Source organism: Mastigoproctus giganteus, chromosome 8, assembly GCF_048544385.1.
Source record: "Mastigoproctus giganteus isolate SK-2022 chromosome 8, ASM4854438v1, whole genome shotgun sequence".
In the NCBI taxonomy this organism is placed as follows: domain Eukaryota; kingdom Metazoa; phylum Arthropoda; class Arachnida; order Uropygi; family Thelyphonidae; genus Mastigoproctus; species Mastigoproctus giganteus.
In genome coordinates this window covers 3,484,645-3,508,182 of record NC_143582.1, presented here as the reverse complement: position 1 = coordinate 3,508,182, position 23,538 = coordinate 3,484,645, and the positions used below count along the sequence as shown (strand labels likewise).

At 36.7% G+C, this 23,538-nt stretch overlaps 1 protein-coding gene across 1 annotated transcript in view; it reads left to right on the top strand.

The window, feature by feature from the left end:
* Ufl1 (UFM1 specific ligase 1) overlaps window positions 1-23,538 on the top strand; it is a 113,483-nt gene that overhangs the window by 3,432 nt on the left and 86,513 nt on the right. Inside the window, 4 exon segments of the mRNA XM_090378873.1 lie at window positions 3,859-3,918; window positions 3,921-3,984; window positions 13,402-13,516; window positions 20,369-20,499. Of these exon segments, the coding sequence (XP_090234999.1) occupies window positions 3,859-3,918; window positions 3,921-3,984; window positions 13,402-13,516; window positions 20,369-20,499 (370 nt within the window).

Here is a 23,538-nt window from a genome sequence, read left to right as displayed (position 1 = left end):
TTGCTGCCATTGACCTGTTTAAGTTCCTCTCCCACCAAAACTCAGATTACCAGCCTACCTACTGGTGGTAGTAGTAGTGGCTTGTGATGCAAGAAAGCAAATGTATGAGCTTATGCAGCATCAGCCAAAAAAAAAAAAAAAAAATCACACCATTCCCTCCAAATGCCTGTCCAGTTCCTCCTTAAATTTATTCAACCTATCAACTTCCACAACGACAGATGGAAGTTTGTTCCAGCAATTAGCCATCCGCTGGCTAAAGGCAAATTTCCGCACATCTGTTCTACATCTGTCTTTTCTTAATTTGAATTTATGCCCCCTTAGGTTCGTAATCTGAACAAGTGGAAGGATCCCATCAGAATTCAGCGTGCTCAATCCATTCAAGGCCTTATATACCTCAATCAGATCACCGCGCAGGTGCCTAGTCTCCAGCCACTGCAATTTGCAGAACTTAAGCCTCTCTTGGTAAGAGGATCCCTTCATTCCCCTCACCAATCTTGTTGCCCTTCTCTGTACCCGCTCAAGTAAATCTACATCCTTCCTAAAATGAGGTCTCCAGACCTGTACGCAGTACTCAAGGCGTGGCCTGACCATTGCCTTATACAGAGGGATAATCACCTCCTTTTCCCTGCTAGCAAAATTCCTATATATCATTGACAAAACCCCATGACCTGCCCTGGCAGCCTGTCTGCATTGCTCAGAGAACTTCATATCTGACCGCACAATTACTCCCTGGTCTTTTTCATTTTCTACCACCTTAAGTGTAGTACCACACAGTTGGTACGTTTCTCTTGGGTTATTTCTACCCATATGCAGTACTTTGCATTTGTCAAGGTTAAACTTCAGTTGCCACTTCTTAGCCCATCTGCCCAAATTATCTAGATCCTGTTGCAGTAGCAGACTGCCATTACTGTCATTAACAACCCTGCCAACCTTTGTATCATCTGCAAACTTCGACATTAAGCCTGACATACCTTCATCAATATCATTGATAAATATACAAAACAACAGTGGACCTAACACCGAACCCTGTGGGACGCCACTAATAACATTAGTCCAAGAAAAGCAGCACCCATTGATTACCACCCTCTGTCTTCTCGCACTTAACCATCCTTTTATCCATTGTAGCAACTTACCCTTAATACCATTCTGCTCCAATTTGTACGATAGTCTTCCATGCACAACAGTGTCAAAAGCTTTCCTGAAATCCAAATATATGATATCAAAATTGTTTTTTGCATCCAGTTCCTTTGTAACCACATCATAATATCCTATCAAATTTGTCAGACAAGACTTTCCCTTAACAAACCCATGCTGTGTCTGAATTATTGATGCAATCTTGTCTAGATGATCCTGCAATGCATCTTGAACCAGCGACTCCATTATTTTACCTGGAACAGAAGTTAAACTAACTGGTCTGTAATTACTCGTGTCACCCTTTGATCCCCCTTTGTGAATTGGGGATACATTTGCACATCTCCAGTCCGTGGGAACCTCCCCTGAGTCCAAGGATCCTCTCATAATTATGGCTAAGGGTTTGCTTAGTTGCCTTGCCGCCTCCTTTAATATAACTGGATAGATCCCATCCACCCCAGGTGCTTTTCTTACGTTTAACTTCAACAATTTCTCTTCCACTTTGCTCTCAGTTATTACAAGATCATTAAGCACCCTGCTACAATTTGATAACTTTCTGCCATTTTCAAACCTTAATAATTCCTCACGTGTGAATGTAGATGCAAAATACTCATTCAGTTTGTTTGCTATCTGAGCAGGATCATCAACAGTCGAACCATCGATGTCAAGTGGACCAATCAGATTCATCCCCTTCCTTTTAGAGTTTATATAAGTAAAGAAATCCCTGCTGTTTTTATTAGCATCTTTTGCCAAGGATTTCTCGTAATCTGCCTTCGCCTGCCGAACCTCCTTTGTGACCTGATATGTAGGCCCGGTCTTCATAGCATGTTGAAGGGAAGGCCCTACATATCCTACCTTCCTTCTCTCGTCTGCACCTAACCTATTTTCCCACTGGGGTTGAAACCCAACCTTCCTCTAGGTTGCTTGGGTTCCAAGGGGCCATCCTCTGGAGGTGAGAGTGGAATTGGGATGGAGAAGCTCGGTGAACCCGTTTGTGGGTTCATGTATTCTGCTTGCACATCCCCTTTATCTCTGTGAAGGCATACCAAGCATATTGCTGAAGTTTGCAGATGATACAAAAGTTGGCAGGGTGGTTAATGGCAGAAATCAAGGCATACTATTGCAATGAAACCTAGAAAAGTTAGGCAGATGGGCCAAGAAATGGTAATTGGGGTTTAACTTTAATAAGTGAAAGATGCTGTATATTGGCAGCAGTAATCCCAGAATAACATACCAGTTAGGTGGGAATACTAATAGAATATTAATTCTTCAGTGTGTTAGCACATGGTACCACACTCAAAAATACAAGAGAACTAAGGCTATTTGTACAGCCTAACATGAAGGTTTCTGAGCAGTGTTGACATGCTGCTAGGACAGCTCATGGAGTCAGTGATGTACAGGAATTTTTCCAGCAGTGACAAGATGATTATCCCATTGTATAAAGCAGTGGTAATAATTGATTAATTATAAAGTTAATTAAAGCTAATTATAATAAAATTAATTGGGAACCTCATTTTTTGAAGCACATTGATATGATGTAAAGGATCCAGAGAAAAGCAACATGATTAGTTGGGAGTTTAGTAAGCATACAGAAAGTATGCTTACTAAGAAAGACAAGTTCTGTCAGTTTCTTGAAGCTAGGCATCCATCCTTATGGTGACTTAATTGAACTCTTTCCCAGATGATAGGTAAATTTAAAAATGATGGTTGCAGCATAGATGTGTGGGAATTTACCTTCAACTAGAGAGTGTAATTGATTTTCAGTATAAACTTTTACCTTATATTATGTAAAGAAGGATTGGACAATTATTTAAAAAAAAAAAAAATGGTCATACGTAGTGAGTATAAAGTTATTCCCCTTCTGGGATAATACTGTACAAACTTTCTTCCTTGCACATTTTGCTAATACTGTTGGTAATACTAATACATCATTGAGATTTTTCTTAACCTCATTATAATGGAAACTTTTGACTTATATTAAGCTTATAAAATATTGTTATTGTTTTTAGCAAATAATGTAAATAGTGATGTAAATGAGACTAATATGTATAGAATGAATTTTATTACCACAATGTTTTTTTATTATATGCCACATGCTTTTTGTAATTAACATTTTATAACTGAAGTTTTAATTTCCCAGCTGCTTAGTTATTATTTTCATTTAATTCTAAGCAAAAATTAAAATTTACATGCCTTATTGCAGATATAATGAGAATCTGCCAGATGCCATTTAATCATGCGTACTGTTTGTTACACATTCATATCATTGATATAATAATACATGAAATAAAACTTCTAAATACATTAGGAAAGTATATACCCTCCCACTTAAAGTTGCCTAAGTTGGTAATTAATTAATTTTACATTTTCAATAAATAATTAATTAATTTTCTTTGTTTTTAAATAAAACTAATCAATATTTACAATTAAACGTAGCAGTATTCACAAATCCAATGCAGTTTTTTAATTGGAATTTATTGAAAAAAAATTTTATTGGTGGATCGGAATATTTTGGGAAGTATGTTAACTTCTCATCTAATAATTACCATTAAATAATAAGCAAGTCATATAATTTTATTATGTAATAATTCAGTATTATATAATGAATATTATAGGAAACTGAATATATATCTATATACCACATCAACAACTTTAAATTAGAATTGCTGTATTTTTCTCTATTTCAGTTAGTTTCTTTCTTTCTTTCTTTCTTTCTTTCTCTGGCAGGAAGAATCAATCTTGTAGCATTATCTCAAATTCTTGGGGTTGACTTCAGTCATATTGAAGCAAAGCAAATGAACTTGCCAAAAGTGATCCTGACCTAAAGTTGATTCTTGGCCAGCTAATCAACAGGTATTCAGTAAAGCATGGTTACTTTAATATATTAATACTAAATGACATCCATTTAGGCCTAAATCTTGAACAGTATTTCTTAGTTGAAAAGAAAAGCCTAGTAGCCTCCAAATTTAGAATTCAATGTTGGTAACATCATCAGTTGATCCTACTGTACAGAATTTAAAAACTGTCTGAGACCTCTGTAGTCACCTTTATGGAAGCAAAAGCCCTTCCCTTTAGCCTTGATTGTAGTTACATCTTTTAAGCTGACCGGGTTAGCCGAGTGGGTAAAGTACCTGCCCGGCAACCCAAAGGTCGCGGGTTCGATTCCCGCCTCGGGCTTGGATCAAAGTACTGCAAAAACCTTGGGAGGTGCAATATGGCCACAGAAGCCGATGCGCCAACAACTACCAAATCAAAAAAGCATCTTTTAAGTAATTCCCTCATGAGTACATTGTGGTCACTGTCACCCAGTGGTTCCCTTATCTGAAAATTCTTTATGCATGAATAATCACTGCTGATAATCAGATCAAGAGTATTACTCCCTCTGGTTGCCTCTCAAACATGTTGCTGTAGAAAACAGTCTTCCAATAAATCCACAAAAGTCTTGCTAGTGTGCGAGTGGCCAAGCCACAAGTTCCAGTTAATATCTGGAAAGTTAAAATCCCCCATTATAAGACATTCTGATTTACTGGCCCACTCTATTTCTCTGCACAATTGCTCATTATACTCATCAGATTCATTAGGCCTATAACACACACCTACTCTCATTTTTCCTTTCCCAGTGCTTATTTCACACCAAATAGACTCAACACTGCATTGTCTACCAACATCAATTGGATGCATTTCCTTAGATTTTGTGTTTCTTAACTAACAGCATAACCTCTCCTTCCTTCCTTTCCTGTCTATCCTTCCTGTACACATTGTGCTCCCCAAATTCCATTCTGCACTGCTTATATCTATGTGACACCACATCTCTAATATCCCAACAATATCTGCCTTTGATGCCTTGACTAGCACTTCAAGCTCATCAAATTTATTAACTATACTCCTAGCATTGGTATACATGCAAGTATACATGCACTTGTTTCTACTCTTAGTTACCCTAACACAGTCCATGTATTTATTTGTTCCATTATGATTCCCAGCAGTCCTGGAAATCTCCATTGCCTTGATTTCCAGGCTTCTGCTCATTCTAATAGAAGCAGTGCAAGAATCACTTATGCTTAAAGTTAGAATCACATATTATTTTAAAAAAATTTCATTCTAACAAACAAAATGTACTTAACAAATGGAAAATAATATGCAAATTAGTTATGTAATCATAAAGGTTTTGAGTATGTACTCAAAACCTTTCTGATCACAAAGAAATTAATTTTTTAGGTGTGTTTTTATATATGTCAAGTACCTACTGTCTTTACCGTTTTTGTCCATCCATCCAGGATAGTCAGATCACACTCACATAATACAACTCAACTCCCCAGTGGATAGAATGTTATGAAATTTTATGTTCAGCTCTTTTAGAGAAGTTTGTCAAGCCATCCCAAATTTAATTAAAATTGGACAAATAGAAATACAGCAATAATTATATATATATATATATGATTATTGGTTCTTTACTATCACCATTATTTGCTTTTTACTTTGATTTCGTTGTCTGGGCTATCGGTCGGGCTAAAGTCATCTAGCTTGTTAACCACCTTAATTCGTTTACCTCCCTAACTATTTATCTTCTATCCACTACTATATTCTAGTTTAATCTTAACTTAACTTAGTTGTCACCTTACAGATATCCTTATGATATCTATTGACCATTCGTCAGGAATAACAGGCAGATGATGACAGAAACTGATAGCTCGCCAATTGTAGGAGGACACATTGTAAGGGTTAGCCCTCGATAAAGTCCTTTGCAATGTGTCCAACCTATCTTTACTACAATTGGCTTGACATAGTGATTTAGTAATTATCCTTATATATATATGTTTCATTTTTGCATATAACCATTGTTTCCCTACCAGGTTATTACCATGGACCAGAGACAGCTATGACAGCTATCACAGCACTTAGTTACCACCTGCTCATTCACATTATGTTCATAGATATTAAGACTGATGTAATGTTTTATCTAGACATTGATGGCATTAATCAGCTCTTCTCTCCCTTGTCAGGTTCTTTGTTTAGGTTTTCACTGATTGTATCACCATTATAATTAATTGTCTTACGTTTATAACTGTTAACTATTTGCCATATCCACTATATATATATAATATATATATATATATATATATATATATATATATATATATGTATATTTTAATTAATATGATAAATAAAAGTAAAGATGGCAGTTCGAAACTCCGGAAAGCTTAAAAAATTACATCAAAACGTCAAAAGAAAGTTACAATAGCCTACATCAGATAAAGGCGGGAAAAATTTGCTAAATACAGTATTCCGAAACGGGGAAGAAAATATGAAATTAATAAATAATGAAATCTGATGTCAGCAAAATAAATATTGATGCTAAATCAGGTATTTCATCGGTGGACTACACCTGACATAGCATCAACGGACTGCGTTGATGCTAATATTGATGCTAAATCAGGTATTTCATCGTTGGACTACACCTGACATAGCATCAACGGACTGCGTTTCCATACTTGCCCATAGTTATGCAAGAGAAAATTTATAAATGTAAATAAACAAATGTAAAAAAAAAAAAAACCGAAAAAGTATCTCTTAAGAGATACTTTTTCGTTTTTTTTTTTTTTACATTTGTTTATTTACATTTATAAATTTTCTCTTGCATAACTATGGGCAAGTATGGAAACGCAGTCCGTTGATGCTATGTCAGGTGTAGTCCCCCGATGAAATACCTGATTTAGCATCAATATTTATTTTGCTGACATCAGATTTCATTATTTATTAATTTCATATTTTCTTCCCCGTTTCGGAGTACTGTATTTAGCAAATTTTTCCCGCCTTTATCTGATGTAGGCTATTGTAACTTTCTTTTGACGTTTTGATGTAATTTTTTAAGCTTTCCGGAGTTTCGAACTGCCATCTTTACTTTTATTTATCATATTAATTAAAATATACATATATTTACATTTGCATCCGTTGCTGCTGCTTTGCACGCTTCGGTGCATTTGCCATATCCAGTTTATTTAACTCTCTGATGTTTTCTGTTTTTACTCTTTAATACAATCTTTTATATATTATATTATTATATATATATATATATATGTTTGTATTAATATATTGAATAAAATATGCATAAATGGATGTGAAACTTACACCAAGTGCTAGTAACTAGAAGGGTGTGGAAAGTAGAAAAAGAAGTATAGTAGATTTATGAAAGGTGAAAGAATGTTAATATCCTAAAGGATAAGATGAATTAACAGAATTATGGGCTAAATTACCAAGCCAATAGAAAGTGGGAGAACTGTAAAGTAAAATTAGTACATCAAAATACTAATAAAATAAAAATAAAAAATGCAAATAAATTGAAAATAAAAATAAGATTATAGTGTTATAGCTGTAATCAGATATGGGGGAAACATATTTAGAAAATGGTTGAATATAGGTAAGGCAAATATACTTGATCTGATGTCAGCTGAAATAAATAAATATTGATACGTGATCAGGTATTTCATCAGGGAATTATATCACCCGATCATGTATCAATATTTATTTATTTCAGGTGACATCAGATCAAGCATATTTGCCTTACCTACAGGGTTCATTCACATTATTATGACCACCTGCCTAGTATCCAGAATATGTGCCTTTCGCAGCATGCACCACAGCCAGCCACAATGGGAAGGATTCAGTAAGTCCGCAGAAGGTTGCTACAGGTATCTCTGACCATGCAGACTGCAGTGCACTCCAGAGTTCCAGTAGGTTCCTTAGTGGAGGATCCATCCATCTGATGTGTTGATTGAGGTGGTCCCATAGATTTTTAATTGGGTTAAGATCTGAGGAATTCAGTGGCCAAGGGAGTAGCTTGAAGTCTTCGTCGTGCTCCTCAAACCACTCACGGACAATTCTGATGACATGGCATGGCCATTGTCTTGCTGATAGATACCATCACCCCCAGGGAAACACGATAACAATGTACATGTGTATCTGATCAGCGACGATCAATAGGTAACCATTTGCATTCATGGTGCCCTCCAGAGGTATCAGCAGACCATGGCATGCCATGAAAACATGGCAATCTCCAAATTCCAATTCTGCACTGCTTATATCTGTGTGACACCACATCTCTAATATTCCATCAAGAACTTGATGCCTTGACTAGCACTTCAAACTCATCAAATTTATTAACTATACTCCTATCATTGGTGTTTGCGATGAACGGTTGTCAGCATGGGTGCTGTCACCAAGCGTCTGCTCCGGAGCCAAATGCATAATGGGGTTTGCCGCACTGTCGTGTTGGAGACCTTTCTGATGGCCCCACGGTTCAATTGGACAGCCAGTTGAGCAACAGTAGCATGCTAGTCAGTCCTAACCAACTGTTTCAGCCAGCATTCACCTCTGGGATCAATGGCATATGGGGCTTCACAATTGACACGTCGGGTTGTCAAACTGTCCCATTCATCCAGTCCTGATACATTTTCACCACTGCAGCACCTGAGCATTTCACAAAGTCCACTGTTTCAGAAATGCTGGCACCCCTGGCCTGATAGCCAATGATCATGCCTTTTTCCAGGTCTGATAGGTCGCGTGCTTTGCCCATGACAGAGGCTGTTACTGTGTCCATGGATGCCGAACATCAAGCCATATATGCTTGCAGTGTGTGAACTTGACACATGCGCTGTATGGTTCACTAGGTGTGTGTGTGTGTGTGTGTGTGTGTGTGTGTGTGTGTGTGTGTGTGTGTGTGTGTGTGTGTGTGATGGGGGGTCATAATGTTGTGACTGGACTCTGTATATTCAACCATTTTCTTAATGTTTCCCCCCTCTTCAAGACGTCTGGTCAGCGTGAAGAGGAAAAGACCAAACCCTCCAGCACATGACAGCACAGCGAAACAAATGGCCCTCAGTCCCCAGCTGCTTTCACTTCCCCTCTTACGGCAGCGAGAGGATCACAGTGGAAACAGAGGGTGCTAAGAATCTCTGAGTACGATCAGGCTGCCATTCACGGAAACTGAACTTGGCCTGTTACAACGTAAGATCGCTCATCAGTGAAGACAGGATACTAGAGCTGGAAAAGGAATTAGAAAATGTAAATTGGAATATCATCGGTTTGGCTGAAACAAGAAGAAATGAATCACTTATAAGTTTATCTAGTGGAAATCTGCTGTACACCAATGGAAACAGTGAAAGGAGTGAAGGTGGAGTTGGCTTTCTGGTCCATAAAGATATAAAAAACAACATTTTGGAATTCAAAAGTACATCACCAAGGGTATCAAGACTACTACTTAGGATTTCTAAGAGGTATAAGCTAAAGGTTATAATGATTTATGCACCAACATTGAGCCATGATGATGAAGAGGTTGAAGAAATGTACACCGAAATTGAGTCTTCTAGATGAATAGAAAACTCACTACACTATCATTATGGGGGACTTCAATGCTAAGGTTGGAAAGAGACAAAACTGCGCAGAAAGGGGAACTATAGGAAATTTTGGAATTGGTGAAAGACTTGTGGAATTTGCAGAATCTAGAGGAATGTCAGTAATGAACACTTTTTTCAAGAAAAGGGTGAACAGAAAGTGGACATGAAAGAACCCAAATGGATTAACAACTACTGAAATCGACTTCATTCTTACTAACAGAAGATATATCGTGAGTGATGTTACTGTCCTGAACAAGGTAAATGTTGGAAGTGATCACAGAATGGAAAGATGCACACTTGATATAGATGTAAGAAAAGAAAGGAAAAAACTGACTTGAGTAAATAATACAAAGGTCTTTGAGATAACAGAAGAGGAGAAAAACTGTATGTACTGGAATTTAAGAACAAGTTTGAGTTTCTTCAGACTGTTCAGGACCAAGATATCAATGAGGAATATTGCAACTTTCTGAAAGTGATAAAGCCCAAGAAACCTATATGTAAAAAAAAATCCAAAGAAGAAAAAATCAGTCAAGAAACACTTGTCATGATGAACCGAAGACAACAAATGAAGAGCAAGAACACTGACAGGGAGAAAATTGAGTATACTGAGTTATGCAAAACCATTAGAAAGAGACTCGGAGAGGACATAAGAAGCCGACCGGGCTAGCCGGGTGGGTAAAGTCCCTGCCTGGCAACCTAAAGGTCGCGAGTTCGAATCCCGCCTCGGGCTTGGATCAAAGTACTGCAAAAACCTTGGGAGGTGCATTATGGCCACAGAAGCTGATGCGCCAACAACTACCGGAAAAAAAAAAAAAGGACATAAGAAAATTTAACACAAGAAAAGTAGAACAAGCATCAAGGGAAAACAAAGGATTTAAATCAGCAGTAAGACAAATACAGAAAGACAAATGATACTGAAACGGAAGAATAGCGATGGTGTACCTATGAATAGCAGAGACGGCATAATTCAAATAGCAGAAGACTACTATAAAGAGTTATACAAGGAGCGAGGGAATGATGCCAGCAGTGGGGAAGATGGATCGCAAATTAGTAACACATACAACATACCTGATATCCTTCCTGATGAGGTAGAACACGCGTTGAAGAAAATGAAGAATCAGAAAGCTCCGGGGAAAGATGAAGTTACTGTAGAGTTGTTAAAATTGGGAGGAAGAGACATGACACAAAAACTGGCAAGACTCTTCACAAAATACATTAGAAAAGGTGTGGCACCTAAGGAGTGGAATAATGGAATCATAGTTTTTCTGCATAAGAAAAGAGATAAATCAGAAATTGGAAATTATAGACCAATTAGCTTGTTATCCCACATCTACAAGTTGTTCACAAGGTAGAAAAAATACTTGATGAGAATCAACTGAAAGAGCAAGCAGGCTTTAGGACAGGATTCTCAACTATGGATCACCTTCACGTAATGTCACAGCTAATGAATATAAAACACCATTATGACTGGCATTTGTGGATTTTGAAAAGGCATTTGACTCCATACAGCATAAGGCAATGTTTCGGGCACTGGAAAGACAAGGCATAGATACCCCATATATTATGATTTTGAAGAAAATATATGAGAATGCTACCTCCTTTATTAGACTAGACAAAGACAGTAATTAATTTAAAATTGAGAAAGGAGTTTGACAAGGAGACACAATATCTCCGAAGCTGTTTACTGCTGCCCTTGAGTAAGCTTTCAGAAGATTAGACTGGTCGCAGAAAGGAGTCAATGTGAATGGAGAGTACTTAAACTATTTACGATTTGCAGATGACATTGTGGTCATAAGCCATGATCGTGAGTGAATTAGAGTGAATCCCAAAGAATTAGAGGAAAATCTTAATCAGTTATGCAGAGTTAGTAAGGATTTTGGACTAAAGATGAATATGGCTAAAACAAAAGTAATGATGAACAAGTATGCCACAGAAAGGGATATAATGATTGAAGGAGCAGTAATTGAAAAGATGGCATCATATACTTATCTGGGACAAGTCATTAGCTGTAATAATGATAAATTGATGGACGTCAAGAGAAGAATAAATTTTGGATGGATAGCATTCAGGAAATATAGTCACATACTAAGGAGCAATATTCCAATTTGTCTGAAACGTAAAATAACGAACCAATGTATACTCCCCACCATGACTTATAGAAGTGAAACTTGGGCACTCACCAAAAGAATGGAAGAGAAGCTGAGAGCTACACAGCGAAGAATGGAACGATTTATATTGTGAATCAGACTGTTAGATAAGAAGAAAAACACATGGATTAGGCAGCAAACGCAAGTAAAGGACATTCTTATCAAAACTAATGGACTTGGGCAGGACACATAGCTCGAAGACACGATGACAGATCTACTAAGAAAATAACAGAATGGTACCCAAGAGGAGCTAAGAGAAAACCTGGAAGACAAAGGCGGAGATGGACAGATAAAATTCATGAGTTTGTGGGTAATAAATGGATGGCCATTGCACAAAACAGAAGTAACTGGAAAGTTGCTGGAGAGGCCTTCATCCTGCAGTGCATTGAAAATGGCTGCTGATGATGATGATCTGATGACAGCTTTAACACTATCATTTTATTAGTATTTTGATGTACTAATTTTACTTTATAGTTCTCTCACTTTCTATTGGCTTGGTAATTCAGCCCGTAATTCTATTAATTCATCTTAACCTTTAGGATATTAACATTCTTTCACCTTTCACAAATCTACTACACTTCTTTTTCTACTTTCCACACCCTTCACCACCTCCGTAGCCAGGTGGGCAGGAGCAGTAGTGCGTAGCACATGCTTCTTGATTAGACCGGGGTTCGAGCCCGTGACCACCAAATACAGAGGATGCGGAAAGGTCAGGGAATGACCACCACATATCCCTGGAGCAATATGGCCTTAGTTGCTAATGCTCCTAAAAACCAAATAAACAAACAAACATCCACACCCTTCTAGTTAGTAGCACTTTGTGTAACTTTCACATCAATTTATGCATACTTTATTCAATATATTAATACAAACTTATATATACTCTTGCATCCTTTAATGCTGCTTTGCACTTTTAGGTGCACTGTCATACCTGATTTATTAACCTTTTTTTTTTTTTTTTCATTGAAACCATTTCATCATATGTAACTTTTTAAAATTTCCTTTAAGAGGTTACATTTAATATGCTTTATATATATATATATATATATAAAGCAATTTCCTTTTTAATGCCCCAATCTACAATATATTAAGAGCTTCCACTTTTTCCACAATACTCAAGGATTTCCTCTTAGACCTTGTAAGGTTACTTGCACAGCAGCTAAAACAAAAGTGATTTTGGGACACTTGTACCTACTACTTTTTTAAAAAGTAAAAAATGTATAAATAAGTTAAGTACATATATAACCCATGCAAATATATATATATATATATATGTGTGTATATATATGTGTATGTATACACACACACATAAAATTCATTGCTTTTTTGAGGAACTACTTTTTTGTTATCAGTTTACTGAACATATAAATCAAGAATCGTTACTGTTTTCTTGTTATATTAATCTTTCTGGATTTTAATTGTAACTAAAATCCAGAAAAGAATAAGTAAAGTACTTTACAAAAGCGTTGGCGCATATTATCTGAAGTAATGTTATTTTGTTCAATTTATTTTTAATTTTTGTTAAAATCCAGAAGGAAATACAAAAAGTTAAGTGAGTGAAAACAATTACTTTTATATATTATTAGTTAATTAATTAGGATTTAATTGGCAACAAGTTAATTAGTAAATAACTGAGTTATTTATTTTCATTTCTGATCATAGAAAATAAATTCAATTAATTTAAGAAAAATTAATTGAATATTATTTTATTTTTTGTCTCCCTTTGTTAGTGAATATTTAGATCATTTAGCAGAAGAGGTAAATGAGAAATTACAGCAGACAGGACAACTAACAATTGGTGAGTTAACCAAGCAGTATGACTTGCCAGGAGACTTTCTAGAAGAGGCATGTATAATATAATTTATAATTGTTTTTTTAAACGGTGTTAAATTTCCTTTTCATAAATATCAATGAAATTTTTTTTCAGCTCTATAAAATAAAATAACAAAATTTATGAAATAGATTTTATGAAATAAAAATAATTTCATAGATAATTTAATATTTACGAAATATCAAACATGCCATTACAAGTATTTTATTTTCAGGTCTACGAAATAGCAAAATTTATGAAATAGTTTTTGTGAAATAACAAACATTCTATTATTAAAATATATATACAAAATATAAGACCTGGGGTAATTGTGCAGCCAGATGTGAAGTTCTCTGAGCAGTTCAGACAGGCTGCCAGGACAGCTCATGGGGTTTTGTCAATGATATACAGAAATTTTGCTGGAAGGGATAAGGAGGTGATTATCTCATTGTATAAGGCAATGGCCACAATTTGAGTACTGCATACAGGTCTGGAGGCTATCATTTCATTTTACATATCATTTTAGGAAGGAAGGAATGATTACAGAGAAGGGCAATGAGTAAGCGGAAACAAAGTGGTGCTCTTACCAAGAACGGCTTCAGTTCTGCAAATTGCAGCATCTGGAGACTCGGCACCTGCGAGGTGATCTGATTGAGGTGTTTAAGGCTTTGAATGGATTGAGCAAGCTCAATGCCAATGGGATTCTTCCTCTTGCTCAGACCACTGATATTAGAGGGCACAAATTTGAATTGAGGAAGGACGGTTGCAGAACAAATGTGCGGAAACTTGCTGTTAGCCAGCTTGTGGTTTATTTCTGGAACTAATTTCCATCCGTTGTTGTGGAAGTTGATAGCTTAAATAAATTCAAGGAACGACTAGACAAACTATTGGAGAGAATGACTAGATGAAATGGGAGGTGTTTTTTTTTTTTTTGGCTGATGCTGTATACGCTTGCTTTCTTGCATCATTTGCCACTGCTAATGCTAATACACATATAATGAATAGAAAGAAAAATGATATTATATTAATCTAAACTATTACATTGTATTTCAAATTTTTGACTAGTTTTGAACCAAGTATGAACTCCTGATGTAATGAAAACCATATGTAATTCTTATAGAAAAGATGCTTTACATAATAGCAAATATCACAGCAATTTTCAAAGTACTGGTTTAGGAACTTTATTCTAGTTTACTAAATAAGATCAGTATTAAAATCAAATTCAAGAACTATACAGCAGGCCCTTGTTATAACACAGTTTGTTTTATGCTAATTCGCTATAATGCTGTTCTTATATTATAACCTGTATCTCACTATAACACTGTCACAACTCACTGTAATGCTATTTTACTAGCATACAGATTGAATTTTTGGCAAACCCTACTTCAGTCCAGTCCGTTTTTAAGCCCCTTTTTTTTTTTTGGCAAAAGGAGTAAATAGCCACTGAAATTAACTAATTATTTTTATATTTTCTACTCTATGTACAAAATTGAAACTTTCAATATGCTCTATTTTCTTGGTATGGATTTGATGTTATCACAAAATTTCAAGGGAGAAATTCTTTTTTAGTACACAAGCTGAAAAAATTTACCATCCAGTGTCATATGCTATTACAAAGTCTACATTTCCTGTTCTGACCTGTAATAGAAAGATATGCCCTATTGAAAAATAGATTTACTCCCTATCACTTCGGCGCCTCCATAGCCAGGTGGGCAGGAGCAGCAGTGCGTAGCATACGCTTCTTGATTAGACTGGGGTTCAAGCCCGTGACCACTAAATACGGAGGATGCGGAAAGGTCAGGGAATGACCACCGCATATCCCCGGAGCAATATTGCCTTAGTTGCTAATGCTCCTAAAAACCAAATAACAAACAAACGAACAAACAAACCTATCTCTTCCTTTGTTTTACTGTGGGAACTATAACTTGCGAAAAGGTTTTTCACACAATCAACCCCATAAGTGCTAAATGCAGTGCTGTTTCTTGTATTCTCTTATCTTCTGAACTCCTCTGACTGTGTGGTCATCCTGAAGTACAGAAAATTTGTTTGTTTTACTGTCCAAATGGACTTATGTACTCCATTCTGTCGTCTAAGCTGCATTGCTTTGTGATTATCCCCTTTGGGAATATTGGCAAATACATCTGTTAAAAGCAGTTTACATTCCCCCACCATAATGAATTACTTTCGGTAACATAAAGGGTAACTCCTCTGTTTGATTTTACTATATGGGACTTCTCAGAATAAAACACATATTGTTACTGTCTTCACGGCACTTGACATTATTTCCAGATGGAATATTGAAAAGTACTTTCCATCCATTTGAAGCAGAAAACATTTTCCATGACTCGCACCGTAATTGATTACAGTGCTTTTCATGCAGTAAAGGATTACAGTACAACCATTTGATTTTACCCCAAGATAAAATCAAACTTTTCAGATAAATAAAACATTTGTCACTGTCTTCAGCTCACCTGCCAGAGGAATTCTAGTTATCATTCGGTGCATACAGTGTTAGACCTACGGACAGTTTACTGTACTAGAACATCATATCACAATCAGTGCAATGCAGTTACATTTTCATTTTGTTACATTTTCTTTTATGGATTTATTGGATGATTGTTTTCTACAGCAGCATGTTCGGGAGGCAACTAGAGGGAGTAATTCTCTTGATCTGATTATCAGTAGTGATTGTTCATGCATCAAGAATCTGCAGATAAAGGAACCACTAAGTGGCAGTGATCACAGTGTGCTGAAGTGGGATTTACTCAAAGAGGTAACTACCATCAAGGGTAAAGGGAAGGGTTTTTGCTTTCATAAAGGTGACTATGGTGGTCTGAGATAGTATATAAATTCTATACGGCGGAACCAACTGATGATGTTACCAACAGCAAATTCAAAATGGGAAGCATTCAAAGAATTAATCTTGGAAGCCACTAGGCTTTTCATACCAACAAAGAAATATTGTTCAAGATTTAGGCCCAAATGGATGTCAGATGAACTAATTAGACATGTGACAGAGAAGAAAAATGCATGGGATACATATAAATTAACATGTGACACAGAAGCCCACGATAGATATAAGCTGGTCTGTAACCAAGTTACAAAGGAGGTTAGGCAGGCGAAGGCAGATTACGAGAAATCTTTGGGAAAGGATGCAAAGAAAAACAGCAAAGAGTTCTTTACCTATGTAAACTCCTGAAGGAAGGGGATGAATCAGATTGGTCCACTTGATGTCGATGCTTCAACTGTTGATGATCCTGCTCAGATAGCTAACAAACTGAATGAATATTTTGCATCAACGTTTACACATGAGGAGTTATTCAGGGAGGGGAATGCCAGAGGTGTATTCAACTCTAGCAGTAAGTTAGATAATCTTGTAATAACTGAGAGTAAAGTGGTAAAGGAATGGAGTGGTAAAGGAATGGAGGAGAAATTGTTGAATATAAACACAAGAAAGGCACTTGGGGTGGATGTAATCTATCCAGTTATATTAAAGGAGGTGGCAAAGGAAGTAAGCAAACCCTTAGGCATAATTATGAGAGCTTCCCTGAACTTAGGGGAAGTACCCATGGACTGGAGATGTGCAAATGTGACACCAATCCACAAAGGAGGATCAAAGGGAGACACAGGTAATTACAGACCTGTTAGTTTAACTTCTGTTCCAGGGAAATTAATGCAGGCACTGGTTAAAGAAGCATTGCAGGATCATCTAGACATCACTTCAGTTATAGCTTGGACGGAGCATGGGTTTGTTAAGGGGAAGTCTTGTCTAGCTAATTTGATTGGATACTATGATGTAGTATCCAATCAAATTAGAATCAAATCAAAATTTACAAAGGAACTGGATGCAAAGAATAACTTTGATATCATTTATTTGGATCTTAGAAAAGCCTTTGATACTGTTGCACATGGAAGACTGCTGCACAAATTGGAGCAGTGTGGCATTGGAGGCAAATTGCTGCTATGGATAATGGGATGATTGAGTGGGAGAAGACAGAGAGTGGTAATCAATGGACACTGCTCTTCATGGACTAATGTTATTAGAGGAGTCCCTCAGGGTTCAGTGTTGGGTCCGTTGTTGTTTTCTGTATTTATAAATGATATTGATGATGATATATCAGGCTTAATGTCCAAGTTTGCAGACGATACGAAGGTTGGCAGGGTTGTTAATGACACCAATGACAGTACACTGCTGCAACAGGATATAGAAAAGTTGAGCAGATGGGCTGAGAGGTGGCAAATGAAGTTCAACATTGACAAATGTAAAGTACTACATATGGGAAGCAGTAATCCCAGAGTAATGTATCAACTCTTTCGTACCACACTGACAGTGGTAGAGAATGAAAAGGACCTGGGGGTAATTGTGCAGGCAGATATGAAGTTTTCTGAGCAGTGCAGACAGTCTTCAAAAGTAACTCATGGTGTCTTGTCAATGATATACAGGAATTTTCCTAGCAGGGATAAGTAGGTGATTATCCCCTTGTATAAGGTCAGGCCACACCTTGAGTACTGTATACAGGTCTGGAGGCCTCATTTTAAGAAGGATGTAGAGCTATTGGAACGAGTACAGAGAAGGGCAACAAAATTAGTGAATGGAACAAAGGGTTGCTCATACAAAGAAAGGCTTAATTTTTGCAAATTACAGTGTCTGGAGGCTAAGCACCTGCGAGGTGATCTGATTGAGGTGTATAAATCCTTGAATGGTTTGAGAATGTTCAATGCTGATGGGATTCTTCCTCTTGCTCAGAATAATCACCCGAGAGGGCATAAATTAAAATTGAGGAAAGACGGTTGTAGGATAGATGTGTGGAAGTTTGCCTTTAGCCAGCTGGTGGTTGATTGCTGGAACAAACTTCCATCTGCTGTTGTAGAAGTTGATAGCTTAAATAGATTCAAGGCAGAACTTGAAAACATTTGGAGCAAGTGGATGGGTGAAATAAGGGTGGTTTTTTTTTTTTTTTTTTTTTTCTTTTTGGATGATGCTATATAAGCTTGCTTTCTTGCATCATGTGCCTTTGCTGATGCTAAAGAAGGAGCCTAAACTTTCAAAAAAGAACTTGTTAAAATTATTGAAGTTTTTAACATTGATGAAACAGGTCTTTTTTGGAAATAAATGCCTAAAAGAAGTTTCATATCAAAAGAAGAAAAAAACATTCCAGGCTTGAAAGCTGTGCAGGATCGTTTAACTTTGTTGTTGGGTGGTAATGCTGCAGGGAATTTTAAATTAAAACCCGTTTTAGTTAACCATTCCGAAAATCCAAAGGCTCTTATAGGTTTAGCTAAATCAAACCTACTTGTAATCTGGAAGGCTAATACAAAAGCTTGGGTAACCAGGCCGCTTCTCATTGATTGCTACGCTGAGTTCTTCTATTGTTATTTGGGTTTTTTTGTTTGTTTGTTTTTTTAGGAGCATTATCAACTAAGGCCATATTGCTCCGGGGATATCGGTGGTCATTCCCCGACCTTTCTCCGCATCCTCCATATTTGGTGGTGACGGGCTTGAACCCCGGTATAATCAAGATGCAAGTGCTATGCACTGCTGCTCCTGCCCACCTGGCTACGGAGGCGCCCGAGTTCTTCTGTCCCACTGTGGAAAGATATTGTGAAAAATAACCATGGTTACAAAGCAATTTTGATCATGGACAACGTGCCAGGAAACCCAAGCAAAGAGAGTGTAAAAGACTTGAAGTGTAGTGTTTGGAGGCATGTAAAGTTTTTTACATGCCTCCAAACACTACATCTCTGATCCAACCAATGGACCAAGGTGTAATTGCCACATTTAAAGCGTACTACATAAGGAACACCTTTTCCCAAGCTATTAAAGCTATCAACACTGAAAATGTACTGAGCTTAAAGGAGTTTTGGAAATCCTATAACATTAAAACCACCATCTACAACATTTCATGTTCCTGGGATGTAGTGACTCAGAAAACCAAGAATGGAGTGTGGAGGAAAGTTTGGAAGAATTGCATAAAGCATTTCCAGGAACCTGATGATTCCGTTGAAAATGTTAAAATGCAAATTGTTAAGCTCAGAAAAGAAACAGGATTAGACGAAATTAACGATGAAGACATACAAGAGATGATCGACAATGATGGGGATGACCTCTCTAATGAAGCACTAATGTAAATGATAAAAGAACAAGAGCTTGCTATTGAGGCAGATGAAGAACCAATGAAGTCGCTGACTGCAAAAGGACTTAGTGAAGCTTTTGAACACTTCAAAAAAATGTGTGATTATTTCCGGGAGAACAACCCTGCCATGGAACGGAGTGCCAAGGTAATAAGAAATTTGAAGAAAGAAATGAATCCCTACATGATGTTGTACAACGAGAGAAGAAGGGCCAAAGCACAACCCAAAATCGACACATTTTTCAGTCCGAAGATACGAAAACTCGAGAGCACAGGGCCATCAGATTAATAAATTCATGATTTTAATTAGTTAATTACCACATAATTATATACGTATGTAATGTAGAATATTTTATATGCACAAAAATTTGAATATTAAATATTTTTAACCAACATTTGTGCATATTTTCACTACCATTTATTATTGATTTGGAAATATCCTATGGAACAGACTGCAACTCACAAGTACATATGTTACCTTATGGGAATACGGCACTCACTTAGTGCTGATTCACTTAGCACTCTGTTTTTCGGGAACAAATTATCAGTGTTAAGTGGGGGTCACCTGTATAACCTTATGAAAATATCTAGTAATTTTGATTATAATATATTTTTCATTTATAAGATTTTTCAGAAGTGTAAAGCTTTGATTCTATAATTACATTGGTCTTTAATTACAGATGATCTGTTTTAAACGTTTATAATTTTTTCCATGAATTATAAAAATCCTAACACTTATAAACATTTTACTCTTAGTGTATACATGGAAGACTTGGAACAATTATTCAAGGACAAGCAGACCAGTTTGATTCTAGATCCATTTTTACACAAGCCTATATTGATCAGCAGAAAGGGCGCATTCGGGGAGTACTTTCTGCGATAACTAGGTATATATTTTTTAAAAATAAATTGTTGGTGTCAAAATGATCATTGTATTAACTTACAACTCCAAATAGTTTGATTTATTATTAAGGTAATGTAATGATGTCTTGGTATAAAAGTATTAGATGTATTTCAGAAAAGGTGTGGGCTTCTCAAACACTATGCTAGTAATATAAAGCTATGCTTTAGAAATAGTTGTTGCAGTTGCTGGATAGCTTTATATTGTGCTGCATACTACTGTATTACGTGTTTCATTCACCCTCCACCAATGATTTTTATGTAGTTTGTTATTATTGATGTAAAAAAAAAAAATCGAACCATTATTTAAAAAAAAAATAAACAAAAAACTATAATAAACAATAAGCTCATAAAATTACAACAAAGACTTTAGTTGTAATTTTATTAGCTTCAGCTTGCTTTTATACAATTGTAAAGACTGGGCAATCAGCCAGTGTACTGGTCACAGTTTTGTTTGTAGAAATCTAATAATGCAGATGGCATGGCTGAAATTATTCAAAGCCACTGCCATTATAGTATTACTCTAATATAATTATGCCAACCATGCGTTTCTAGGCTTTTACTTCAACTTCACATTATTTGCAGTTAGCTTTAGTTTAGCTGTTAAACTTACCAATTACTAAATGGGATGCTTGGACATAATTCATTAGTTTGACAGTATTATATATGCACACAATAAATTATATTTAATCTGGCAGTGGTCACATCTCAGTTTGGTGCAATGGGTAAGGGTTGCACTACTCCTTCAGGTGACTGACTTTGTGTTTTATTTATGGAAAAAGTTTTGGATTTTTTTTGAAATCTGCTTGGAGTAGATCATTAAATTTGATGAATTTGAGGTGTTGGTCAAAACATCAAAGGCAGATACTGTTGGGATATCAGAAACGTGGTGTCACACAGATATAAGGAGTGCAGAATTGGAATTTGGGGAGTACAATGTGTACACGAAGGACGGACAGGATAGGAAGGGCGGAGGGGGTTATGATATTAGTTAAGAAACACAAAATCCAAGGAAGTGCAGCCAATCGACACCGCTGGACGGTGCAGTGTCGAGTCAGTTTGGTGTGACGTAAGCACTGGGAAATCAAAATTGAGAGCAGGAGTGTGTTATAGACCTAATTACTCTGATGTGTATAATAGAAAACTGTACAGGGAAGCAGAGTGGGCCAGTAAATCAGAGAGTCTTATAATGGGGGATTTTAATTTCCCGGATATTGACTGGAATTTGTGGGTTGGTCCCTCACACACTAGCAAGGCTTTTGTGGATTTATTGGATGATTGTTTTCTACAGCAGCAGCATGTTCAGGAGGCAACTAGAGGGAGTAATTCTCTTGATATGATTATCAGTAGTGATTCTTCCTACATCAAGAATCTGCAGATAAAGGAACCACTAGGTGGCAGTGATCACAGTGTGCTGAAGTGGGATTTACTCAAAGAGGTAACTACCATCAAGGGCAGGGGTGGGCAACAGCCGGCCCGCGACGATGTTGAATCCGGCCCCCCTCAGTAAATGCATAAATATAGAAAATCCATACCTGACTACGCTCGCCGTAAACGTTCGGCTTAATTCGGTTCAATCGGGAATCGCGGCCAGTACAACAGTAACCAAGTGATTCTACGCAGCGTCAAAGAGTTATTTCCTAATTATTATTGTAGCATCGATCGAACGAAGTTCCTTTGGGTTTGACTTCTTATTGAAAAAAATAATATTGGTGCAAGATATTTTGTTTTATGCCTTTTCTAATTATTACAATTTTTAATTTAATATAATTTATAGCCCATAAAATGAGCCAATTAAAAAAAAAGAAAAATTGATGCCGAATGCCGCATTTTCAATGATAATTGGACATTCAGATATTTTTTTTAAAAATACATTAATAATTTGGTAATTCAAGTAATATAACATTTTTTAGGTTCTGATTTTTTTTATTAAATCATTCAATCTATTCCGGCCCGCATCATGATGCGAAAATTTCATTCAGCCCGCTGACGAAAAAAGTTGCCCACCCCTGATCAAGGGTAAAGGGAAGGGTTTTTGCTTTCATAAAGGTGACTATGGTGGTCTGAGACAGTATATAAATTCTATACGGTGGAACCAACTGATGATGTTACCAACAGCAAATTCAAAATGGGAAGCATTCAAAGAATTAATCTTGGAAGCCACTATGAGGCTTCCACTTTGTTGGTATGAGGCTTTTCATGCCAACAAAGAAATATTGTTCAAGATTTAGATTTAGATTGTTCAAGATCTAAATGGATGTCAGATGAACTAATGAGACATGTGGCAGAGAAGAAAAATGCATGGGTACATATAAATTAATGGGTGACATGGAAGCCTATGATAGATATAAGCTGGTCTGTAACCAAGTAACATAGGAGGTTAGGCAGGCAAAGGCAAATTATGAGAAGTCTTTGGCAAAGGATGCAAAGAAAAACAGCAAAGAGTTCTTTCCACATTTAAACTCAAGAAGGAAGGGGATGAATCAGATTGGTCCACTGGATATCGATGGTTTAACTGTTGATGATCCTGCTCAGATGGCTAACAAACTAAATGAGTATTTTGCATCTACATTCACACATGAGGAGTTATTCGCGGAGAGGAATGCCAGAGGTGAACTAAACTCTGGCAGTGAGCTAGATGATTTTGTAATAACTGAGAGGAAAGTGGAGGAGACATTGTTGAAGATAAACATAAGAAAAGCACCTGGGGTGGATGGGATCTATCCAGTTATATTAAAGGAGGCAGCAAAGGAAGTAAGCAAACTGTTATCCATAATCATGAGCTTCCTTGGACTCAGGGGAGGTACCCATGGACTGAAGATGTACAAATGTGACCCCAATTCACAACGGAGGATCAAAGGGAGACACGGGTAATTACAGACCTATTAGTTTAACTTCTGTTCCTGGGAAATTAATGGAGGCACTGGTTAAAGAAACACTGCAGGATCATCTAGACAAGACTTCATTTATAGCTCGGAGACAGCATGGGTTTGTTAAGGGGAAGTCTTGTCTGACCAATTTTATCG